Source organism: Heptranchias perlo, chromosome 11 (assembly GCF_035084215.1).
Source record: "Heptranchias perlo isolate sHepPer1 chromosome 11, sHepPer1.hap1, whole genome shotgun sequence".
Taxonomy (NCBI): domain Eukaryota; kingdom Metazoa; phylum Chordata; class Chondrichthyes; order Hexanchiformes; family Hexanchidae; genus Heptranchias; species Heptranchias perlo.
In genome coordinates this window covers 62175900-62199395 of record NC_090335.1, presented here as the reverse complement: position 1 = coordinate 62199395, position 23496 = coordinate 62175900, and the positions used below count along the sequence as shown (strand labels likewise).

The window sequence follows — 23496 nt, the reverse complement described above, 5'->3', positions numbered from 1 at the left end:
ACCTAAAAAACTACAAGGAGTTCAGAAAGGATAGAGTAGATCAAAGAGGAGGTGGGGTTACTATTTTTATCAGTGAGACACTTAATTTTGCCTCACTAGGTACAGCTGAGGCTATCTGGGTTCAAGTGGACCTAGCTTACAGGCAGGGACTAATTATTGGTAATTGTTATATACCCCCAGGTCAGACACCCAAACTTGAGGAGTTACTATGGAAACAGATTTCTAAAGCCTCAAAAGTCAGTCACCTTTGTTAGATGGGTGACTTTAATTTTCCTGGAATTCGGTGACACAATGGTTTACCCTCTATTGTGGTGGGAGTTGCAGCTGAAAAATTTGTTGAAAATATACACGACTGACTCAACATTTCAATGAAGTAACCAAGGATGAAAATATATTAGGTCTAATATTTAGTAGTGTGCCTGACCTCGTATCGGGCCTCCATGTGGGGGAGCACCTGGGCAACAGTGACCACAACATTATACAGTTTCAATTGGTAGAACCAAAGGTATGGAAAATCTACCATTCATACCAGATTTTAGAAGAGCAAGTTTTGCTAAAATGGCAGACAATTTGGAACAGGTTAATTGGCTAACCCTACTGGGTGGTGATGAGACTGATGCAGACTACAAATGGAAAGCTTTTAAGAACAAGTTAGAAAATGCAGAAGACAAATATGTACCCAAAGTCAAAAGAAGGAAAAGCGTTAAGAAAAAGCCAAGGTGACTGACTGTTCGTGTACAAAGACAAATAAGATGCAAACAAAAATGTTACCACAATCTTAAGACATCTAATAATCAACTAAACAGAGTTAAGTACAAAGAACAGCTAAAGAAAACGAAGGCCGCTATCAGATTTGCTAAAAGGATAATGGAAAAGAAGATTGTAGACAATTGTGGAAGTAATGGGGAAAAGCTTTTTCAGTTATGTGAAGAGTCAGGATTGTCAAAGACTGTATTGGGCCATTGAAGGACACTCAAGGATAGGTTACAAAGGACTCTCTGGGTATGCCAGAAATATCAAATGAGTTCTTTGCATTGATCTTCACTCTGGAAGACAATGCTCACTGTTACAATTTAATTGTGTTAATATTACTAATTAACATAGATGAACATATTGTTTTAGATAGAATTAATAACCTAAAAAGAGACCAGCCAGGCTGGATGATATCCACCTGAGGGTCCTCAGGGAGATTGAATATGTGCTGTATGAGCCCCTTGAGTGTATTTTTAATAGCTCATTGCACTCTGGGACGGTTCCCGTAGACTGGAAGGAAACTAACGTAGTCCCTATCTTTAAAAATGGAGATAAGACTGACCCGGGAAACTATAGGCACATTAGTTTGATATTGATAATAGGAAAAATGCTTGAAGAAATCATTAGGGATGTAACATATGATTACTTCGATAGAGAGAGATATACTGGGGACACCCAACATGGCTTAAAAAAAAGTCATGTCTTACAAATTTGATTATATATTTTTTGAAGAACTCACCAAGATGGTGGATGAGGGAAGCCCAGACTTCCAAAAAGCTTTCAACAAAATTCTGCACAAGAGGCTTCTCTAAAAGGTTCAGGAGCAATGCCATGAAGCGATAGCTAGAGCAAAAAGGGTGTTGGGGTGTACTTATAGATTAATTCCCAGCTTAAAGCATCTTAGTTATCAAGATAGGCTAAAAGAGCTGGGACTCTACACTTTAGAGAATCGTAGACTTAGGAGTTATCCGACTGAGGTTTATAAGATGATGAAAGGAATAGATTGGGTTCCAGTTGACGGTTTGTTCCAAATACTTTAGGAAGGACATGGAGACACAATTTTAAGTTGTACAAGATCAGATCTAGGTTAGATGTCTGGAGGTGGCTCTTTTCCCAAAGAATAGTGGACCTCTGGAGCAAGCTGCCTGCTCGTGCGGTGGACGCCGATTTGCTGAATTACTTCAAGCGAGCTGGACCTGTTTCTGGCCGGGGTGGAGATTACCTCTAACAAAGGTAGGTAATGTAATGCATAGAATTCAGGGCCACAGTGATCTCTTGGACTAGTTTTGATCACAAAAGGGGGTCAGAGAGGAATTTCCCAGATTTTTTCCCCCCCCAAATTGGCCGGGATTTTTGCCTGGTTTTTCACCTCTCCCAGATTATCACATGCCATGGGGAGTGTATACATTGTGATGCACAGGGTATCACGATTGTGTGGGACAGGCTGGATGGACCAGAGGGTCTTTTCCTGTCCATCATTGTTCGTATTCCATCATTTATAAAAATGTACTTTTGTGTCCTACCTGTCGTAGCCCTAGTAAAACACTTCCATAGAGTTCAAATGTCACTTTCACCGTGGACACTTCAGGATAAATTCTCCAATTGGACATTTGTGGGCTGTGTGCATGCAATTCCCCAACAAGTGCTTCCTTTAGGCGAAGATCCATGCCAGGAGCTCAAAATTGGGAAATTTACTCTCTTATGTAATATCACTGTGTTCTCCTCTGGTTATTATTGCAGACTTTTTTTTTCTTAGCCATCCCCCGCCCCTGTCAAATTTTCACCATCTCCTGAAGGCACTGACTTATGCTGCAGCATGGTTCCTAGAACACTGGCTGCCCTAAGGTACCATAAACAAGTGGCCATTCTTCACAATGGATTCCACTGAGCATCAGCAGGCCACTTAACTATGGAGGGCACAAAGCCAAGCCCAATCTTGTTCTCACCCAACATCCACATCTGCACTTTCCAGTAGGATCACCAGACTATGATTAGGATTATGGCTGATTTTTCCACAATATATCCTAGGGCTGCTGAAACCAATTGTAAAAACGTCAATGATCATCCTGGATGAGATCAGCTAAATGAGCATTGACTGAGAATTGAACCTGGGACCTTCTGATATGCATGGCTTTGTGCTATAACAGACGTTGCTCTTAACTGTTGGGCAATTGGGGGAACTATCTATATTTAATACAACCCGCAGCTGATCATAGAGAAAACACCAAATAAGCTACTTCTAAATGGCTTGCAAAAATGCATTACTACTTACATTTAAGCTGAAAGAAATGGGTTTCAGTTCATTAACTTTAATTGGTTGATTATTGAATGGTTCATCCTCTTCAGAGACATGAGGCTCGTTACCCAATTCATTATCATCGTTGCTCTCAACAATTTTCTTGCATTTCTAAGGAAGAAATACCCAGATAATTCACAAAAAGATGAATATAAACATTGAAAAAGGAAACAAACACTATTATAGATACTACAATTAAATCCTTTAATCTCCAAGAGGAGGAAACATGATGTAGAGTTGTGGGTTATAATTTTTAATCCCACAGCAGCTCCTCTGATGGCTCAGTTGGTAAATTTGCTGCTTGGTGTGGTTGAGCCATACAAATAAGAAAGGTCCCGGGTTTCAACCTTAGTGGCAGTAGAGTGCTGTAATTGGCTTCTATACCCCTGGATTAGCGAGGAGAATAAGGTGGGCGGGAAGGGGGTGGTGAAACAGCCAGGGCTCCCACTCCTGATAGCTATCCAATGCCACCTGCTAGAAAGTACGTGAGTCAGCGCCTTCAGAAGGGAGACATTAAAAAGAGCAAAAAAAATAAATCTCAAGTGAGCTGATCTCATGAGTAATGCAAGTATAAGCAAGTTTAATCAGTGGGTTTAATCAGGTGGTTTATACCAAATACTAATGAATGTTTAGAATCCTAGAAGTTATATGCACACATTAAATTTATAAATGTACAGTTTACTGAGCGGTTGTAGATATCATTGAAATTTATTTTTTCCTCAGTGCCCTCTTCTCCATTGCTGTGTCATCTCATGAAACAAAGAATTGTCCTAGCTCAGGTGCCCCCTAACTCAGATATAAGTATGATGTGGAGATGCCGGTGATGGACTGGGGTTGACAATTGTAAACAATTTTACAACACCAAGTTATAGTCCAGCAATTTTATTTTAAATTCACAAGCTTTCGGAGGCTACCTCCTTCCTCAGGTGAACGATGTGGAAAATCGTTCACCTGAGGAAGGAGGTAGCCTCCGAAAGCTTGTGAATTTAAAATAAAATTGCTGGACTATAACTTGGTGTTGTAAAATTGTTTACAGATATAAGTAGGCCACTCAATGGTCAAATGATTTTGGAACAGAGCAACAACCTAGATGGCACATCTCCACGAGCCCATAAATAAGTCAAGAAAATGTCAATATCTGCTGATATTGTTGAAATATGTTTTCTTTAGAGAGATGGGGAAATATTTTGTACAGAAAGCACTTCCTCTAGCCTTTTGATCTCAGTTTAACGATATGACAATAAAGAAACATGTCTTCACATCCTTCCTAAGTGAAGCAAACCAGTGCAGGGGATATGAAAATAGGACTTTTGCTGTTTCTTCCTTCTTCCTCCCCCCTCACTCAGAAACACAAACGAATGATGGGGAGCAGAAATGGAAAAACCATTGATCCTCATGCCAAATAGATTTGAGCCCCTTCCGGGCGAGGCTCCATGCCCGAAGTGCAAAATCCGAACATTTACCCTCTTATGTAACATCATGTTCTGGACTTGTTATCGCTCTCAGACATCTCTTTTGTTAAACCTCTGCAATTCCACCCCCCCCCCACTTTCTTTTGACTCATGCTGCAGTATGGTTCCACGGACACTGGCTGCCCTCCAGTACCGTGGTCATTCTTCACATTTGAGTCCAGACAATGGGTGCAGAGTTCCCGATCTCAAACAGCTATGCAGAACCACTGCGTGGAGAAACATCAAACTAAGAGTGGTCACCAGGCCACTGTTGTGCACCATCTAACAGCCAACTCAGAGGGACTTCAGCAAAGATCTGGCAATAGGTTGTGTACCTTCCAGTGCTTTAAGCCTGTAGAAATCAAGAAAACTGCAGATAAATCAGAAGGCACTACACGGTCACAAAAAAATTACAAGGGGAAAAAAATGATTTACCTCTGTGAGTTCTTGTATTGATGAACAACCTATTTTTTTGGTGATCTGTTCTTTTTTAACAAGGGGCACAACAGGTTTCAGGTTTGCTGGCAAAGGCATTCCAGCTTTGGCACACATGGCTGCAGCATTGGCTTTTGCTATCTCTAGCAACTGTGCTTTATCTGTGAAAAAAAAACATAAATCCTCAGTATATTTTTGAACAGTTTGAGCAGGATAACTTACATCATTTTTGCTCTCTCTCCCTCAACATTACCATACATTTAAAAAGAAAAAAGTCTTTTTAAATGCAGTTGAATTGGTGATCCAAAAATTACAATTCTTTTAAAAATAGCTCATTAATTAACAAAAGTTTTACAATAGCACAAATTATAATGAGTCCATTTTCAGGAACCAAGGAAAGGCTCCACCATCAGCTCATGTTCACTCAAGAATACTGGGTAGTATAACAGGCTAACCATACTGTCCCCTTACTTCTAGAACCTGTTATTGGGTCCAGCAGACGCTGATGGGACAACAGTCCCTCCTCTTTACTAGGTGCATGGGTCGTACTTGAAGCAAATCTGGGCAATATCAACACAATTCAAGTGGTATCTTCAAATCGTGGTCAATCACAGTAAAATGCCATAAAAATAGCAGATGTGGAAAAGGAAAATATCCACACTGCTGCAGTAGGAGGCAGTCTCTGAAGTTGGGGTACACTGTTGGATAGTGAAGACAGAGCTTTTTTTTTAAATTCCCAGTATCGATATCTTGATGGATATGGATACTATATATTAAAAAAAAATCTAGCTCATCCATTCCCACCATGAAAAAGTCATCCCCAGTTATTACATAAGAACATAAGAAATAGGAGCAGGAGTAGGCCAATTGGCCCCTCGAGCCTGCTCCGCCATTCAATAAGATCATGGCTGATCTGATCCTAACCTCAAATCTAAAGAACACAAGAAGTAGGAACAGGACCCGGCCACTCAGCCCCTGGGCCCTCTCCGCCACCCACAGGGCCTTGACCGATCCGAACTCAGCTTCATGTCCAATTTCCTGCCCGCTCCCTGTAACCCCTAATTCCCTTTACTTCTAGGAAACTGTCTATTTCTGTTTTAAATTTATTTAATGATGCAGCTTCCTGGGGCAGCAAATTCCACAGACCTACTACCCTCTGAGTGAAGAAGTTTCTCCTCATCTCAGTTTTGAACGAGCAGCCCCTTATTCTAAGATTATTCCCCCTAGTTCTACCTTCACCCATTCTTGGGAACATCCTTACCACATCCACCCGATCAAGCCCCTTCACAATCTTATATGTTTCAATAAGATCGCCTCTCATTCTTCTGAACTCCAATGAGTAGAGTCCCAATCTACTCAACCTCTCCTCATATGTCCGCCCCCTCATCCCCGGGATTAACCGAGTGAACCTTCTTTGTACTGCCTCGAGAGCAAGTATGTCTTTTCTTAAGTATGGAGACCAAAGCTGTATGCAGTATTCCAGGTGCGGTCTCACCAATACCTTATATAACTGCAGCAATACCTCCCTGTTTTTATATTCTATCCCCCGAGCAATAAAAGCCAACATTCCGTTGGCCTTCTTGATCACCTGCTGCACCTGCATACTAACTTTTTGATTTTCTTGCACTAGGATCCCCAGATCCTTTTGTACTGCAGTACTTTCCAGTTTCTCGCCATTAAGATAATAACTTGCTCTTGCTTATTGCTTGATAAGAAAGTGCAGTGGTGAAGAAACCCACCGCACATTAAAAGAAGTTGCATCTTACCCAAGTCTGTGAGGCGCTCAGGAGTTCTGCTGGTGCTCTTTCTCCTTAAAGGAGATCTGGATCTCCTCCGCCAATCAGGTGACCTCCGTGTCCTCGCAAGCCTACTATGGTATCCTCTAGAAGCTGATCGATGGCGTCTCCTGTCATCAGACCTTGATCTAGGTCTTGGTGAGTGTGACCGTTTAACTCTGGATTTTGATCTCAGGGGAGATCCTGAATGAGTCCTACTCCTGTGCTTTGAATGTGAACACGACCTAGAGCAATGCCTTGACTTTGATTTCGATTGCCGTTTGGTCCTTGCTATAGAGTGTGATCGTGACCTATGGTGTAACCTTAAAGGAGACCGAGATTTTGATTTTGACCGTTGTTCAGTCTTTGCTATAGAGCGTGACCTAGACTGTTTCCTTTTGGACTTTGGAGATGATTCTGTGTGTTTCTTGTGTTCTCTTGAGGTTGACTTTGACCTATGTCGAGCTGGTGACAGCCTTTTTCTGGAACATGAACTCTGGGATGCATGATGTCTACTGCTTGAGCTGGCACTTGATTTCTTTACAGGAGAATGATGAGAGTGGGAATGCAATTGGGACTTGCGGTGTTTTGTTGACTTTGAATGAGATCTTGATCGACTTCTTTTTGTTCTCCTTGCCTCAGTTCTGTCAATTTTACCCTTTTCTTCAACAGTCTGAGTAGATTTTGACTGTACATTGTCCGAACCTCTGCTATGACCTCCCAATATGGATTCTTGGTTCTGCTCACCAGGTGATGTTACAGCCAATAGTCCAGAAACATTTTCAGCAGTAGTACATTCCATATCAATATTTGTGTCAGCAGCACGGGTCTCTTTCACATGTAGATTTTTGTTACAATTGTCTTGTAATAATGGCTTCGTTTCAGCCACAGAGCATTCTTTCCCAAATCCCACTGTTGCAACAGCGCTGGTATCAGCTGCTTCATCAAATATGTTTTTATTTGACCCAGTGGTGCCTGATTTCACCAAAAGGGAGGGATTCTTACTCTTCTTTCTGCTGCTACATTCATTATTTAAAGGTGATTTAGAGTGGGACTTTGACTGAGATCGTGATTGTAACTGTAAGCCGGACTGCGATTTCAGACTCGACTGAGATCCTGAGCGAGACCTAGAGCGGTCTCTCTTCTTTTCGTCTTTTTTCTTCCTCTTCTTTTTGCTTTTGTGCTTGTGGTGATGCTTGTGTTTATGTTTTTTGCTTTTTCTTATGGGAGTTGCACTATCTTCTTGGTTATCCGAAGCTGGGCATTTAATTTGTTCTGTTGTTTTACTGTCCACGGCCATATTCTCTTTATTATCTGAATAAAAATGTAATTAAAATTAGAGGCAACTGCCAATGTAAACATTCAAACCATAACAAATTCCATTTTCCTTTATACCAAAAAAATGATGTACATAACATTTTTAAAAATCAATCAAAAACATACCAGATATGTGCATTAATCACTCAGACAAATTCCACATAAATTATAGGACTGACAAAATCAAATGTATTAGACACTCTGCACTGTCCTTGTACCAGTTGGCTTGATAACAAATAACTTAATTCACTATTAGTTCATAAACAAAATTCCTCTGGGAGGGATAGAAGTATTATTTTTCTTTTATTCGAACACAATCCTTGTCCAACTTGTCTGGTCTCAATCACCTGAAGTGGCAGATGCAGCAGTTAACCTATCACATCATACAGTGTCCCACGTACAGCTGCATTGGAGAATTTGACTTCGGGGGGGGGGGGGGGGGGGGGGGGGGAGAAAGAGAGGGAGGAGGGAGAAGGGAGAAGAGAGAATGAGAGAACATAGCCCCACTATATCCACCTAAATTTAAAATAACAGGAATGTCCCTCCACCTGATAAGTACAGTTTAATTTGCATATCTATGGTAGCAGAACTGCAATTCCACTGCTATCAGTGACAACTGAAGCATACTAGCAGATTTTCCATGGTCTATGGTGCGGGGATATGCTGTTTAAAAAGGTCAGAAGCATTAATGTAACACGCAATTATTATGCTCCTGCAAAATTTATGCTGTAAACAGGCATGTCCTGAGATGCATTAGAGTAGTACTGTCCAACAGAAATTGCTTATTAGTTACAAGTGTGGCTACAGCAACAATGTTTTAACCACATGAACTAATTTTAGTAGAAAACACTTTTCATACACTCATACAATAACGGTAAATGTACTTCACATACGTATATTTACCTAACAAACATCTACCACCATTCAATGCGATATTTTGCGATCTTTCAACAAAGTTTGGAATTCTGGCATGAATTGATCAGACACAACACATCTTAATGCAGCTTCTATGTTTCTGTCCAGCAGCTGTGAGCGGTACTTTGACTTAATCAGAGTGATTTATGAGAACATTGACTCGCACAACTAAGCTGTGACAAACATGGGACACAGCTTGACGGCGGCAATTCTCAAAACCGGATATTCACCTCCAGTCAGGGCATTTTACTACATTTTCAGCAGAGTTGGTCTCAGTCATGTATCCACTTTGCAGCGTCAGCAGATCCATCTGCTGTCCACAGAGCAGTTCCCCCAGTTTTCGGAAGTTCCCGACGTCAAAGCAGAATGGATCTTTCGTGAACTGAAAGGTCAGGTGGAAAATGTGGAAATCAGCAAATCTCTTCTCAAATTTTTCCAGAAAGTTTTGAAGCCAAGCTGTGTAATTATCTCTCTCAAAATCATGGTCAGCTGCATATCACTGCAAAGTTTGAAAAGGAGTAAAGTGTTGCTCTTCCATTTGGCAAATGAACAGTTTCAGTTTTGCCTTAAATTCCGTCACAAACTGTTCTTTCTTTTCCCTGCAGTTTCACATTCATTTCATTCAGATGACTATTGATATTGGTGAGAAAGAACAAACCACACTTCTAAGCTTCATTTTCAATTTAGGAAAAATGTTCTCCAGTTTGCATTCCTCGTCAAGAAAGCCTCCGATTAATTGAGAAGCCCAACAGTAAGGACCTGGACATCGCATTAGGACAAGGCACAGGCAATCCCAGCAACATCTGAGGACTGGTGTCCAGGTTTGGAGAGCTGTCCCACCGATTAATCAAGCAACAGTCTGATAAAGTCGTACTCATATCTTTCAGCCAACATCCCAAACTCCTGATCCAGTGGTATACAGATGGATGGGTGTGGTCCTGGGAGTCCTTTACATAGACCTCTGACCCCTTGAAGTGTCTGACTTCAAGCCAAAGAAATGACTTGACTACTACTGGCCACCCTCCTCCCTCAACTGATCAATCAGTACTCCTCCATGTTGAACACCGCTTGGAGGAAGCAAAGGCACAATAGCTTCAATATCCACTATGTGGCTTGATAGTACAAGCACTGACCAAGCTGGCTGAATCTTGAAAGACTAGGCCTGTATCAGGTGATGAGGGAACCTTCACAAGATAATAATCTGCTGGTTCTTCTTCATCACCTTATCTGTCGCAGATATGTCTATCCACAACAGCACTGGTAGGAGTGACCATCATCACAGTCCTTGTGAAGACAAAGTTTCATCTTCACAGTGAGGACATTCTCCATCATGTAATGTGGCAATACCACCGTGATAGGTGGGTCAGACTAAGGACAGATCTAGCAACTCAAAACTGGGCACTATGCAGCATTGCATAGCACCACAATCCGTAACCTCATGGCCTAGAGCAACCCTCACTCCTCTATCAAGCCAGATCAAGCCTGGTTCAATGGTCAGCATGGAAGAGTGAGAGAGGAGCCACAGCAGGTTTACCTTAGAATGAGGCACCAACCTAGTGAAGCCACAACATAAGGTTACCTACAAGCTAAACACCAAAAGCAGCAGGTTATTGACAAAGCTAAGCAGTCCCACGACCATCAGATCACAGCAAAGCTCTTTAGCTCGATTACATCCAGTCAAGAATGGTGGTGGACAATGAGGCAACTAATGGGAGGAGTTGTTTCAATGAACATCCTCATGCTCAACCAGTGCAAGAGACAAGGCTGAAGTGTTTCAAAGCATCGTCAGCCAAAATTGCCAAGTGGATGATCTTACTCAGCCTCCTCCCAAGGTCCAGTGCTCGGTCAATTTAGTTCACTGCATGTGGCATTAAGAGGCAGCCAAGTACACTGGATACATCAAAGGCTTTGGGCCCTAATAACATCCTGGCTGTAGTGCTGAAGACCTGTGCGCCAGAAGTAGCTGGCCCCTAGCCAACCTATTCCAGTGCAGTTATGACACCGCCACCTGCCAATGTGGAAAATCGCCCAGTATATCCTATCCACAAAATAGGACAAATCTAATTTGGCCAATTACCACCATATCAGTCTCCACCCAATCATCCGCAAAGTGATGAAAGGGGTCATCAATATTGCCATCAAGTAAAACCTACTCTCCAATAACCAATTCGCGATGCTCGGTTCGGACAAAACCACTCAGCTCCTGACCTCGGCACAGCCTTGATCCAAGCACAGGTGCAACAGCTAAACGCCAAAGAGGTGAGAGTAGCTACCGTTGACATCAAGGCAGCATGGTACCAAGGAGTCCTAGCAAAACTGAGGTCAATGGGGAAACACTCGTCATTAGAGTCGTGCCTGGCAAACAGGAAGATGGTCGTGGTTGTCGAAGGCCAATCACCACAACCTCAGGGCCTCACTACCAGAAGACACCATGGCAGTGCCCTTGCCCCAACCATTTTCAGTTGCTTCATCAACAACTTTTCCTCTGTCATATAGTCCGGAGTTAGGTTCTTGATGAACAGTGTTCAGCAGCATTCGCAATCCCCTCAATAAGGCAACAGGCCATGCCAGCCTAAAGCAGGACCTGGACAATGTCCAGGCTTGGGATGATAGTGGCAAATAATATGTGCGCCACATATGTGCCCAGCAATAACGGTCTCCAACAAGAAAAGGCCCAACCACCTCCTCCAACCTTGGACAGCACCATAGGAACAGGAGTAGGCCACTCAGCCCCTCGTGCCTGCTCCGCCATTTGATAAGATCATGGCTGATCTGTGATCTAACTCCAGCATTTCCAAGTTCCCCATCAACAACATCTGGAGGTCACCTGTGCCCATAACTTAAATGGACCAGCTATATCAACACAGCAGGGCAGAGGATGGGTACTCTGATGAGTAGTTCACCTCCTGACCCTTCGATATCTTTCCACCATCTGTAAGGTTTAAGTCAGGAGTAAGATGGAATACTCAACACTAGCCCAATTAACATTCAAGAAGCTTGACACCATATAGGACAGAGCAGTCAACTTGATCGGCATCCCGGCCATTAAACTCAATGTCCACCTCTCCACCACCAGTGCAGTAAGTACTATTTACAGGATGCACTGCAGCAGCTCGCCAAGCTTATTTTAATGCCTCCAAGCCCCAGGACCTCTACCACTAAAAAGGACAAGAGCAACAATGTCATGGGAACACCATTGCCTCCAAGTTCCCCTCCAAATCACACATCATCCTGACTTGGACATATACTGCCATTTCTTCATTGTCGCCGAGTCAAAATCTTGGAAATCCCTACCTAACATTATCATGGGAGCACTATCAGCACAAGGAACAGCAGGGATTCTAGGAGACGGTCTACCACCATCTTTTTAGGACAATTAGGAATGGGCCTTAAATGCAGCCTTACTAGTATCGCCCACAGAGGACAAATTTTAAAAATTCAACTACCAAAAGCAAATTTTTTTATATTGTATAAGCACATCCACTAGCTTAAATTCTAGCAATGTTTGAATGTAAAAAAAATTGTACCTTAGAAGCGTTACAAAAAGTATACTATAAAAGCCATTCACTGCCTTCTTTTAAGGGCAGAGATAACACTACACAGTTTAAGACCCACACAACGGCGTATGGATAGTTCCTTCAAACAAGATGATTCATCAGTTCTCATCCTATGTGACACAGCATGCCCAAATGCAAAAAGCAGAAGAAAAAAAAGTTAGGAAATGGGAGTGGGGGAGAAAGAGGATCTATACTCACCAGGATTATCACTTTGTTGTTCATCTAGAAAGTCAGATACATGATCGATATTATTCACAATCGGTTCCTCCTGTGCATCCACAGTGGTACCAGCCACACCTTCAGACACCTTTGGCTCCACTACAGGTTTAATTTCACCGTTTGCCTCACTGATCACCTTTCCACTAGAAAAGTAAAGAAAACTATTAGTGTACGATTGGCAAAACTACACTCGGAAGTCCAAATATTTTCATGGTTGCAGTCTTGTTGAATCCACTGTTGTGGCCAAAACAGTTGATGTTTCAAATTCCAGAATAGTTTTAAACATTTATCTTTATGCACTGAAGTAACCAGTGTTGTAAATTCAAAGTATACCAAAGTAGAACATGCTGAGTTCTCCACCCCCCACCCAATACAAGTGGCCATGTCCATTATTCATGCACAAGCCTCGGTGTGATTGTCAGCAGACAATCAACTGCAGGGAGTAACAGTCAAGCCAGATTCTGTCCTCACCTGACATCCATACGACTTTCAGAGAATGCTACAAAGGACAGAACAACATATGATTATCAATCAACGTTTGGAGAGAATTTCATAGCCCAGAAATAATGCAGTGGCATTTAAGTTTTAAGTCATCTACAATACTATGTAAAACTCAAACTCTCTTCCAAGACAGAGTGAAATTCAAATGTTTTTTTTCATGGAGAAAAATTGCTCCAGGCAACTTGTGGTGCAACATGTTGGTGCATCTTCTTACTGTGCCTCAGTATTAGGTGAGTTTGTTTCCAATGCTCGCATATAGAACACCAGATCTCTATCGTGTCATCAAAGGAACTTCAAGTGGAAAATAAATTAGCAGCATGGCAAGATCAAGATCACCACTGGCCGAGCCCTGGAAGCAGAGCCTTGGTCAGGAAATTGTGCAGGTCCCACCCCGCTCCCTACCGTCCCATTTTGAAGATGGCAACTCACACAGAGGAACAGTTCCACAGATAGCAGCAGCACTCGTGTATGTTATCCAAGCATTCACTGGTGAATGGATTATACAAATGTAGGACCTATCATAGTCTAGCCCAAAGTGGTCCTGGTTTAGTGCCACACCACAAATTAACTTATACAATGAGTATCAATGATCCTTAGAAAATACATTTTAAAATTGCAAGTTTGAATTAGGTTTCTACAAAATCTAATTTAGCCACCAACAGATTCTCCAATTCAGGAACTCCTGTAAGTCAATAATCATGCCCTGTGCCCACCGTAGCGCCAATGTTTCTTTGTGACATACGAAAAGTGTTATGGGAAAAAGTATACATTTAAGTGGTATATACACACTCTACAGTGGTATGAATAATCTTGAAACAAAGCCAGTTCTTGGAAAACTCGTCCTCCAATTCCTTTTCTGTCTCCTAACCTGATTTAGCACAGCACAGTGGCAAAATGAACCAACTGTAATTATTGTATCTGATCTGGGATAACCTTGGATCAACCAAGACCAGCAGAACTGAACATGCTTTAACATTATCTTGAAAATTGTGTACTGCTTCTTTCAAAAAGCTATTTTACCAAAATTGAGATTGTTATTCCTGCCACCTCTCACGCATCCTTTAAGACTCTACTTAAACCTACCTCTTTGGCCAAGCTTTTAGTCACCCATCCTAATCTGCTTCATTGGCTCAGTGTCAATTTTTGTCTGATTACATTCCTGTGAAGAGCCTGGAGATGTTTTCCTATGTTAAAGACGCTATATAAATGAAAGTTGCTATTGGTAGAATTGATATGTAAAAGCAAAAACTCAATTTTTTAGTGGAGAGTGACAGAACAGTTTTATTGGATAAAAAGTGTGACAATCAATTCCACCACTAAAAATAAATGCTTACCAGGATCAGACACATTAGTGAACCAAATTTGTTACTTTACTGTATGCTGTCATGGCAACAAGAACAGATTGCTTTAGTTAATCTCCTCATAGATAACCCAAGTTTGCAAGGACAATATTTATAATTATATTGCTAAGTTTTTCTTGTCAACAGTTCAAATGGGCATAGCAAGAAAATTTCATGTGCCCATTACATTTTACTGAAATCTGAGTTTAAAAAAATGCACTGTTCTGCTCTGAAATCTCACGTCATTGAACTCTAGGGTATTTGAAAAATAAGCTTCAAGTCTGCTACTCTAATCCATCGAGCTGCTACAATCAAGATCTGTACAAAACCATGAGGCCTTCATATTAATTCCTTTAATGCAGCCCACAATGTGAATTCTTCCATGTCATGTAATCCAATCACACCAACTCACAGAGATACAGGGAGAAAAGAGGGGGGAAAAGGAAGGCAGTAATGTAGGAAACATGGGTTAATTCCCACAATGACAGAAGTTTCATTACTATTGACACAGATTTTCTCAAATCACTGTTTATCATTTTATTCTGTTCCTAACATAATATTGCATGGCTAACACAAATCTTACATTTTGCTAATTTAGAGCAGTATTGTCACTAGGCTTTTTTTCAGTATATTGGTACCAGTACACTATAGGAAAAAAATGTTTAAGCTAACACTTTTTAATGCTGTGCACTATTAATTCATTATCTCAAACAACTCTCAATGCTATCAACTCGAGTGACAGACCTGCTATCACCCGTATTTCAGCCAAGTACAATATAGCTTGAATTGAAAAGACAAGATCTTCAATCGTACTGCCGGATGTTTTTCATAGTTCAAATGCAAATAAATCAAAACAAATGTATATACCCACCATTATACTTTAATGAAATATTAGTGACAACTTGTGGAGGATTCCATAACTAAATCATGGCAAATACAAAACACAAGTTTATAATATTGGACACACAATGGAGCCCAGGTTAACATACCCTACAATTATGTAATAAAATGCCCTTAAAAAATTCAATCCAAACTCATATAGACCACATACTAGTAAAATACTTGTGTGTAGTTTTCCAATAACAGCACAACAATAAGCTGATTAAATCTAAAAGACAGGCAGCAAAGAGTGGAAAAGAGTAGACAAGGTGTGTGTAGTATCCTGGGGCTATAACCAGACATCATGAAATTAATACACAGCAGCTCTATCAGCAGCTAATGATGGGGTACATGCAAAATATTAACTTTTCTCTTTACAGATGCTGACTGACCCATGTATTTCTAGTATTTGCAGTTTTTTTCCCCCTTTTCATCAGGAAACTAATTTTCTTTTTTTAAAAAGGACACTACCTCCATAAAGAAGTGTTTGGCAATCCTTTTCTCATTTATGTCATTGCCCAGTGTGTGTAAGTAAATCAAGTCACTTGAATGTGAAAAAAATTACATTGGTTCTTTGCCATTCCCAACCCCCAAAAAGTGTTTGTCCAACATGCTCTTATGCATTAATGAGATATACCCAAGGTATAGTTAGATGTCATAGGTGATATGACTGGTGGACTTTCAAGGTTTTTTTTTTGGTTGGATAAGCCAAGATGGACCTAAAAGCCTCCTTTATCTGTATGTATCCCATAATCTTCCAAACTTGATGTAAATATTTTATTTCTTTACTATTTAGCAAAATATGTTTCCATACTGTTCTTGATGTATTTTTATTCTTATGAACACAAAGGAGGTAAACCTCTACAGAAAAATGCTTATCCTTGCCACAAATAAGAATGGAGCAAGCTTCACTGAGCCAACTAAGATCAAAGAAACTCCAATGTACACAAGGATTCAGTCTGAAGAACACACACAAGAGTCACTACATGATTTCTTTTCATTCTGTTCCTTTTTGTTGTGGGTGTGTGCACTGTGTCAGACCAAAACCAGGGTTACATCGTCATACCAAAAAGGTGTACTTTGGTTTCCCAACTAAAGTTTGTAAAGTAAAATACAATACACATTAGCCCTCTCCTACACGGTTAAGAGCAGTCTATTGATCAATAAATTCAGGTTTTGCACCACTCCAATGCAGCTTCAGTATCACAATAATCCAAAATGAGCAGTATAACTATAGCTGAACTAGCATTGGTTCTATGCTAGACCAGAGACCAGCTGAAGCACTACAGCAGTTCAGCTGTACATCAGTTGCAGTGATACCAGCAAAAAGCTAACTTATTAAAGTATATATTTTCTTAATAACCCAGGCTTTCCTCGCTGCTGGACTGCATCTAAATTTCTCAGCTGATAAACATAACTCTGGACACATTTGGATACGCACATGCAGAGATCTGCTCTTCCCCAATCTGAGGCTGCATGTGGGGTAATATAACTTGATACTACCAACTTGCTGCAGTCTCAAATCTACACCAGTACAAAACAAATACAGGATAGCTACAATATAATAGTACAAATAAATTATAGCAACTGAGACAACATTGATGTTGAAGACTTGAACAGTAACTTTCTAAATACTTTTTGTGAGTGGTAGGCGTGAGGGTTTGACGAGGTACTTTCACAGTAGTTCACGTTTGCCAGCTACATGTGGAAGTTCAAACTTTGAGATTGTAAACTGCTACTGTTTCCCGTGGGGGGAAAAAAACAGGGTCACTTCCTAAAAAGAGGCCAACGCCACAGCACAAGGTGAAACCAATTCAATCCAGTTCATATCTGAAATTAGATAGCTGGAATATAAAATTGCCTTTAGGGGGATTACATTTTCAGTCCTTTGTGCTGCCTATTTTCAAAGAAGAAAAATCGCAACGCTGACAAGATGACCGGTAGCTCAGCGGTTCCGGAAGAAACTTAAGAGGCATCGGAATCCCCCCCCCCCCCCCCACCAAAAAAAAAACACTCCAGGAAAAACACGCTGCCTGGAGCGGACCCTCTGGGCTGACCCGTCGAAGGAGCGGCCGCCGCGCTGCTCCCACTTACACGGGCCAGGCTGCGGTGGGTGTTTTAAAGAGGCCTGTTTCCTGAGCCCAACAAAAGGCGCGGGGGGCGAGTGAATAAAAACGGATTGAAATTAAACTCCGGATTGGAAACCCGGATCCCTCTTTACGAACATGTAACTCCGGGTCCGCTTCCCATTTTCACCCGGAGGCTTCACAGCCGCCAGGATCAGGTCGAAAACGGTTTAAAATGTACTGAGATGAACCACATTTACCTGTATATTTTTTTAAAAAAAACTATTGTATTGTTTTCTCCTCCTCCCACACCACTCCGGGTTTTTTTTTTAAATCGAACTGCCTCTCCCTCCTTACCTCTGCTGCTTCTCGTCCTCTATCTCCTTTATCTTCTTTACCACAAAAGACCGGAAGATCTCCTCGATGTTGGTCGCCATGGTTCTTCTCCAGCCTGCGGCCTACGGCACCCACAATGCACCTGCTCGACCCCCCCTCCCCCGCCGCCAGGGGGAGCAGCGAGTAGCAGCAATAAGGGAGTGCGAGGGCTCAGTGACAGACAGGGTAACATTAGGGAGAGAGAGAGAGACAGGACATACGTCTGTCAAGCGCCTTGCAATGGAGACAGAAGACTGGAACACGCCTAATGTTGATGCAGATTAAAATATATATTTGTAGATACTGGCCTGAAGAACAGCATTCTTTGCAATTTGAGAGAATTTTTTTTTGGGAGGGGGGGGAAATCATCATATTTGAAAAGAGCTCATGTTGTTGCAATTTTAAGAGAATTCTTTTTTTAATCAGAAACATTGACTCATTGAATTTTAATATATCTACTTCCAGTGAAGCCGGAAATCATTTAAGAAAGAAGTTGGATGCTCTGATGAGAGAGAGATAATGAACGCATCGGCTAAGATGAGACAAACACCTTTCCTTATCTGTATCTTCCAACAGTGAGATAAGTATTGGAAGCTGTTATAAAATATAGGCAACGTAAAACAAAAGCATAAAATGCTGGAGATACACAGCAGGTCTCTCAGTTCCTGAAAACAGAAAAGACAAGTTAACGTTTTGGAAGTAGACCCATACTCAGAACCGCCATCCACAGGTCCAGGTTGGAGGTGGCCCGTGGGTGCGGTCGCTCCGGCTGCCTGCTCCTCTCCCGCGGCTTTGTCCGTACCCGGGTGGCCCTGGAGAAGGAGCACGCGGTGTATGCTTGAGGCCTTCCACGACCGGTGGGCACCGCAGGGACTGGAGTGTGTAGTGGATAGTGAAAATAATATTACTTAATTTGGTAAGTTTCCTTTCTTTGCTATGATTTGGGTGTTTATTGTATGTGCCTCTCTAAAAAGAGGGCACTTTTGTTAGATTTTGTTTATTTGGGTTGATGCACTACCGAGTTCAGAGAATGCATACACGGATATGTGGTCGGAAGCTCATCTCAGGGTCAAATAGGATGCCAAGGTTGCGAACAGTCTGGTTCAGCCTCAGACAATGGCCAGGGGAGGGATGGAGTCGATGGCTAGGGAACAGAGTTTGTGGCTGGGACCAAGCACAGTGGCTTAGGTCTCCCCAATATTTAGTTGGAGGAAATTTTTGCTCATCCAGTACTGGATGTCAGACAAGTATTGTGACAAATGAGAGACAGTGGAGGGGTTGAGAGAAGTGGTGGTGATATAGGGTGGGTGTCATCAGCATACATTGTGTTTTCGTATGATGTCGCCGAAGGGCAGTATGTAGATGAAAACTAGGAGGGGGCCAAGGATAGACCCTTGGGGGACTCCAGAGGTAACAGTGCGGGAGTGGGAAGAGAAGCCATTGCAGGCGATTCTCTGGCTACGACTGGATACAACAGGCAAGCGCGGTCCCACCCAGCTGACGACGGAGGAGAGGCGTTGGAGGAGGATGGTGTGGTCAGCCGTGTCAAAGGCTGCAGACAGGACGAGAAGAATGAGGAGAGATAGTTTACACGGTCACAGTCACGTAGGATGTCGTTTACGACTTTAATAAGGGCCGTTTTAGTACTGCGACAGGAGCAGAAATCTGATTGGAGGGATTGAACCAAAGGAAAGATGGGCACAGATTTGAGGGGCAACAACATGTTCAAGGACTTTGGAGAGGAAAGGGAGGTTGGAGATGGGGCGGTAGCTTGCAAGGATGTAGGGGTCATGGGTTTTTTTTAAGAGGGGGTGGTGTCGGCAGATTTAAAGGGGAGGGGGACAGTACCTGAGGAGAGGGAACCATTAACAATATCAGCTAACATGGGGGTCAGGAAGGGAAATTAGGTGGTCAGCAGTTTGATGGGAATAGGGTTGAGGGAGCAGGAGGTGAGTCTCATGGTCAAGATGAGCACAGAGAGGGCATGAGCGGAGATAGGAGAGAAACTAAAGAAGGGTGCAAATTCAGGACTAGGGCAGAGGGGAACCATTGTGAAGTTTGGCTTGGTGGGCTAGGGGAAGGGAGGGAAGCAGCAAAGGCAGCTGAACGGATGGTCTCCAGCTTAGTGACAAAGAGGTCCATGAACTCCTCGCTTTTGTTGTTGGAGGTGAAGGTGAAGGAGGCAGGGGAGAGGGGTTTAAGAAGATGGTTTGTAGTGAAGAGAAGCCGGGGGTTATCTTTGCATTCCAGGATGATCCTGGAATAGTGAGCAGTTTTGGCAGAGGAGAGCAGGGCTCGATAGTGCTTTATGTGGTCCAGCCGGATCTGGTGATGAATGGCTAAACCAGTTGTCCGCCATAAACGTTCAAGTCTGCGTCCCTTGGACTTAGGGGAATGAGAGAGATTAATGGTTTTAATGGGGACAAGAGCATCAAAGGTGGAGGTGAGGGTGTAATTGAGCAGATCGGTAGCTGCAGAAATGTCGTGGTGAATGAGGGCCAAAGGCTAGACAGTTGGAAATTTGAAAGTGCCTTTATAAGTGACTTGGGGGAGAGTTTTTTCCAGGGGCGGACACAGAAGGAAGTGTGATTGGGAGGGGGATGTGGGTAGAGAAGGATACAAGGGAGTAGTCAGAGATGGCCGTATCCGTGATTGACACGATGGGAGTATAAAGGCCACGTGAGGTGGCATGGTCGAGGGGGTGGCCATGAATATGGGTAGGGGAGGTTATATGGAGGGAGAGATTAAGGGAGGATAGGAGGGCAGTGAACTCAGAGGAGAGAGAGAATCATGAGTCGAGATGGAGGTTGAAGTCACTGAGGATGAGAAGTCACAGTGCAGAGGCTGAGGGAGGAAAACAGTAAAGATATCTCGGTGAGAAACTTGGCGTGGTACTTGGATGGGCGGTAGAGAACGATGATTTTAAAGGAGAGGCGAGAGGGGTGGAACAAGGTGAGATGCTCAAAGGAGGAGGTGCCAGAGGAGTAGGGGGACAGACCAAGATGTGATTTGGTGATCAGGGCCACGCCACCACCATGGCGGCCTGGGCGGGGCAAGTGGTGGAAGATATAGCCAGACAGGGTGGCTTCATTAAGGCGGAAGGTGTCACCACCTGTCAGCCAGGTTTCCGTCAAGGCCATGATGTCGATGCAATCATCCACGATAAGCTCATGGATGGCAAGGGCCTTGTTCACAAGTGAACGGACATTCTGGAGGGCGATGCGGAGAGCGGCAGTGATAGATGATCCATTGGCAGAGTCTGCAGGTCAGCACTGGGAGGGTTGAGTGGAACAGGAAAGAGATTGGCAAGATTAGCCCCCATCAGGCCGCTGGACGGAAAAGTCGGTGAGAGAGTAGGGTGGGGCAGTTGAGGTTACTGCTCCTAAGGAGGCAGCAATGAATACCTCGATGAGTCCTACGGAAGATGCCAAGAGAGGCACAGAGGGAAGCTGTAGGTTTATCTAAGAGGGAGTCAAGCTTGGGACGATGGCAGGGGAGTAGGAAAGTTGGGGAGTGCTGAAGGGTTGGGGTAGGGATTTGGGGGGGCAGAATACTTGAGAGGGGAAAAATGAAAGGAGGCATGGCGACAGGAGAGAGGGGCTTCGGAGGGGTAAACAGAAAAGATGAGAAAGGGGAAATAGAAGCGATGGGCTCGGGTCCAGAGCGGCAGCCAAAACGTGCACATGAATGGACGCAGGGAAATTCAAGTTATATAGGCGTGATTACATAGCAAGATTAGGATAGATATGTCCTGGTAATAAACAGGGAATAGAGAGGAGACAATAGGAGGGAGCCCAAAGTTAAAGTCAGAGGTCCTGTGGTGGGATAAGGTTGACGTAGATAGGGTGGAGTCTGCTTGGAGCATTGACGAACTGATGTCCAGGTTCGGAGACAGGTGTGGAGGGCAAGCCAATAGGTTGCCTTCAATTGCGTGTGCTCTCATTTTTGTTAACAGTCTCTTGTGTGGAATCTTGTCGAACGCTATCAGCATGATCTGATAAAAACTCCCACCAAACTCCCCTGTCAGCCGGAGGAGCGAGGCCTCCACATTGAGCAGCCTCCCACCTTGCTTTGACTCTGAAAACACTGCACGCCAGGCCAACGCAACAGTTGACTTATGGGCCCCTTCAAATATGTGGCTCCATGAACGGGCACTGCAAGATCACGCGGGGGGCTGTAGCCGTTGCTCTGTGAGGCTAAATTTGACAAATCCACAGCATTGACTATTTTACATAATTTGAGCTGCAAGGTTGGTTTAGTGAGACTTACTAATTCAACGAGATCGGGTGGCGTCATTGGAAGTGACGTCAACTGCGGAGCCATAGCTTTTCACCATGCGCCGAGAGTGACATCATCGGGTGGCCCGGCGCATGCGCAGAAGGATGATGTTACGCGTCGATTGAAAACCGGAAGTACTCTCACTGTTGTTAATCACTCCCATCAAACTAAACACTCTGGGAGAGCGCTGCGGTGAGTGATGGGGCTTTGTGTGTGGGCATTGGATTGTTTTCAGCTTTATTGGGTAGAAAGTGTTAGGGGAGGGGGGGGTGTCGCCTTTTATATTACAAAATGAATAGTAACACTGTGTCCGATGACCTCACTTGCCGCGTGTGCGCCAGGCTTTCCGGGAAATCAACTCGCTGCCATTCATGCTCGAGCGGATCCAGGTCTAAAGAGGGGAGGAGAATGTGATCCAGGACTAATGTTGGGGGGGGGGAGAGAGAGGAGGAGAATGTGATCCAGGCCTAATGGGGTGGAGGGGGGGGGGAAGAGAGGAGGAGAATGTGATCCAGGTCTAATGGGGTGGGGGGGGGGGGGGGGGAAGAGGAAGAGAACGTGATCCAGGTCTAACGGGGGAGGGGGCGAACATGATCCATCTCCCCGTTCTCCCTCTTTTACCCCACCTTAGACCTGGATAACTGACTCCTCCCTCCCCCCGCTCTGCTCCTTCCAGGCTCCCCCCTTCCCCTGCTGTTCCTGCTTCCCTCACTGCTCCCCCATCTACATAGGAAACATAGGAACATAGGAACAGGAGTAGGCCATTCAGCCCTTCGTGCCTGCTCCGCCATTTGATAAGATCATGGCTGATCTGTGATCTAACTCCATATACCTGCCTTTGGCCCATATCCCTTAATACCTTTGGTTGCCAAAAAGCTATCTATCTCACATTTAAATTTAGCAATTGAGCTAGCATCAATTGCCGTTTGCGGAAGAGAGTTCCAAACTTCTACAACCCTTTGTGTGTAGAAATGTTTTCTAATCTCACTCCTGAAAGGTCTGGCTCTAATTTTTAGACTGTGCCCCCTACTCCTAAAATCCCCAACCAGCAGAAATAGTTTCTCTCTATCCACCCTATCTGTTCCCCTTAATATCTTATAAACTTTGATCAGATCACCCCTTAACCTTCTAAACTCTAGAGAATACAACCTCAATTTGTGTAATCTCGCCTCGTAACTTAACCCTTGAAGTCCGGGTATCATTCTAGTAAACCTACGTTGCACTCCCTCCAAGGCCAATATGTCTTTCCGAAGGTGCGGTGCCCAGAACTGCTCACAGTACTCCAGGTGCAGTCTAACCAGGGATTTGTTTGCTGCAGCAAAACTTCTGCCCCCTTGTA

The 23496-nt window shown here is 43.4% G+C and overlaps 1 protein-coding gene across 8 annotated transcripts in view; it reads right to left on the bottom strand.

Annotated features, from left to right (window-relative positions):
• Positions 1-17977, bottom strand: part of LOC137327427 (protein SON-like) — a 52545-nt gene extending 34568 nt beyond the window's left edge. For 7 of the 8 annotated variants that reach the window (XM_067993218.1, XM_067993220.1, XM_067993221.1 and 4 more), the window contains exons 1-5: positions 17862-17977; positions 12698-12861; positions 6702-8024; positions 4936-5096; positions 3026-3160 (exon numbers count right to left, since the gene is read on the bottom strand). In XM_067993218.1, the coding sequence (XP_067849319.1) occupies positions 3026-3160; positions 4936-5096; positions 6702-8024; positions 12698-12861; positions 17862-17941 (1863 nt within the window). In that variant the 5' untranslated portion in view covers positions 17942-17977. The remainder of the gene's footprint in view (positions 1-3025; positions 3161-4935; positions 5097-6701; positions 8025-12697; positions 12862-17861) is intronic. The other variant, XM_067993219.1, reaches the window with a different exon arrangement.
• Between the last annotated feature and the right edge of the window lie 5519 nt (positions 17978-23496).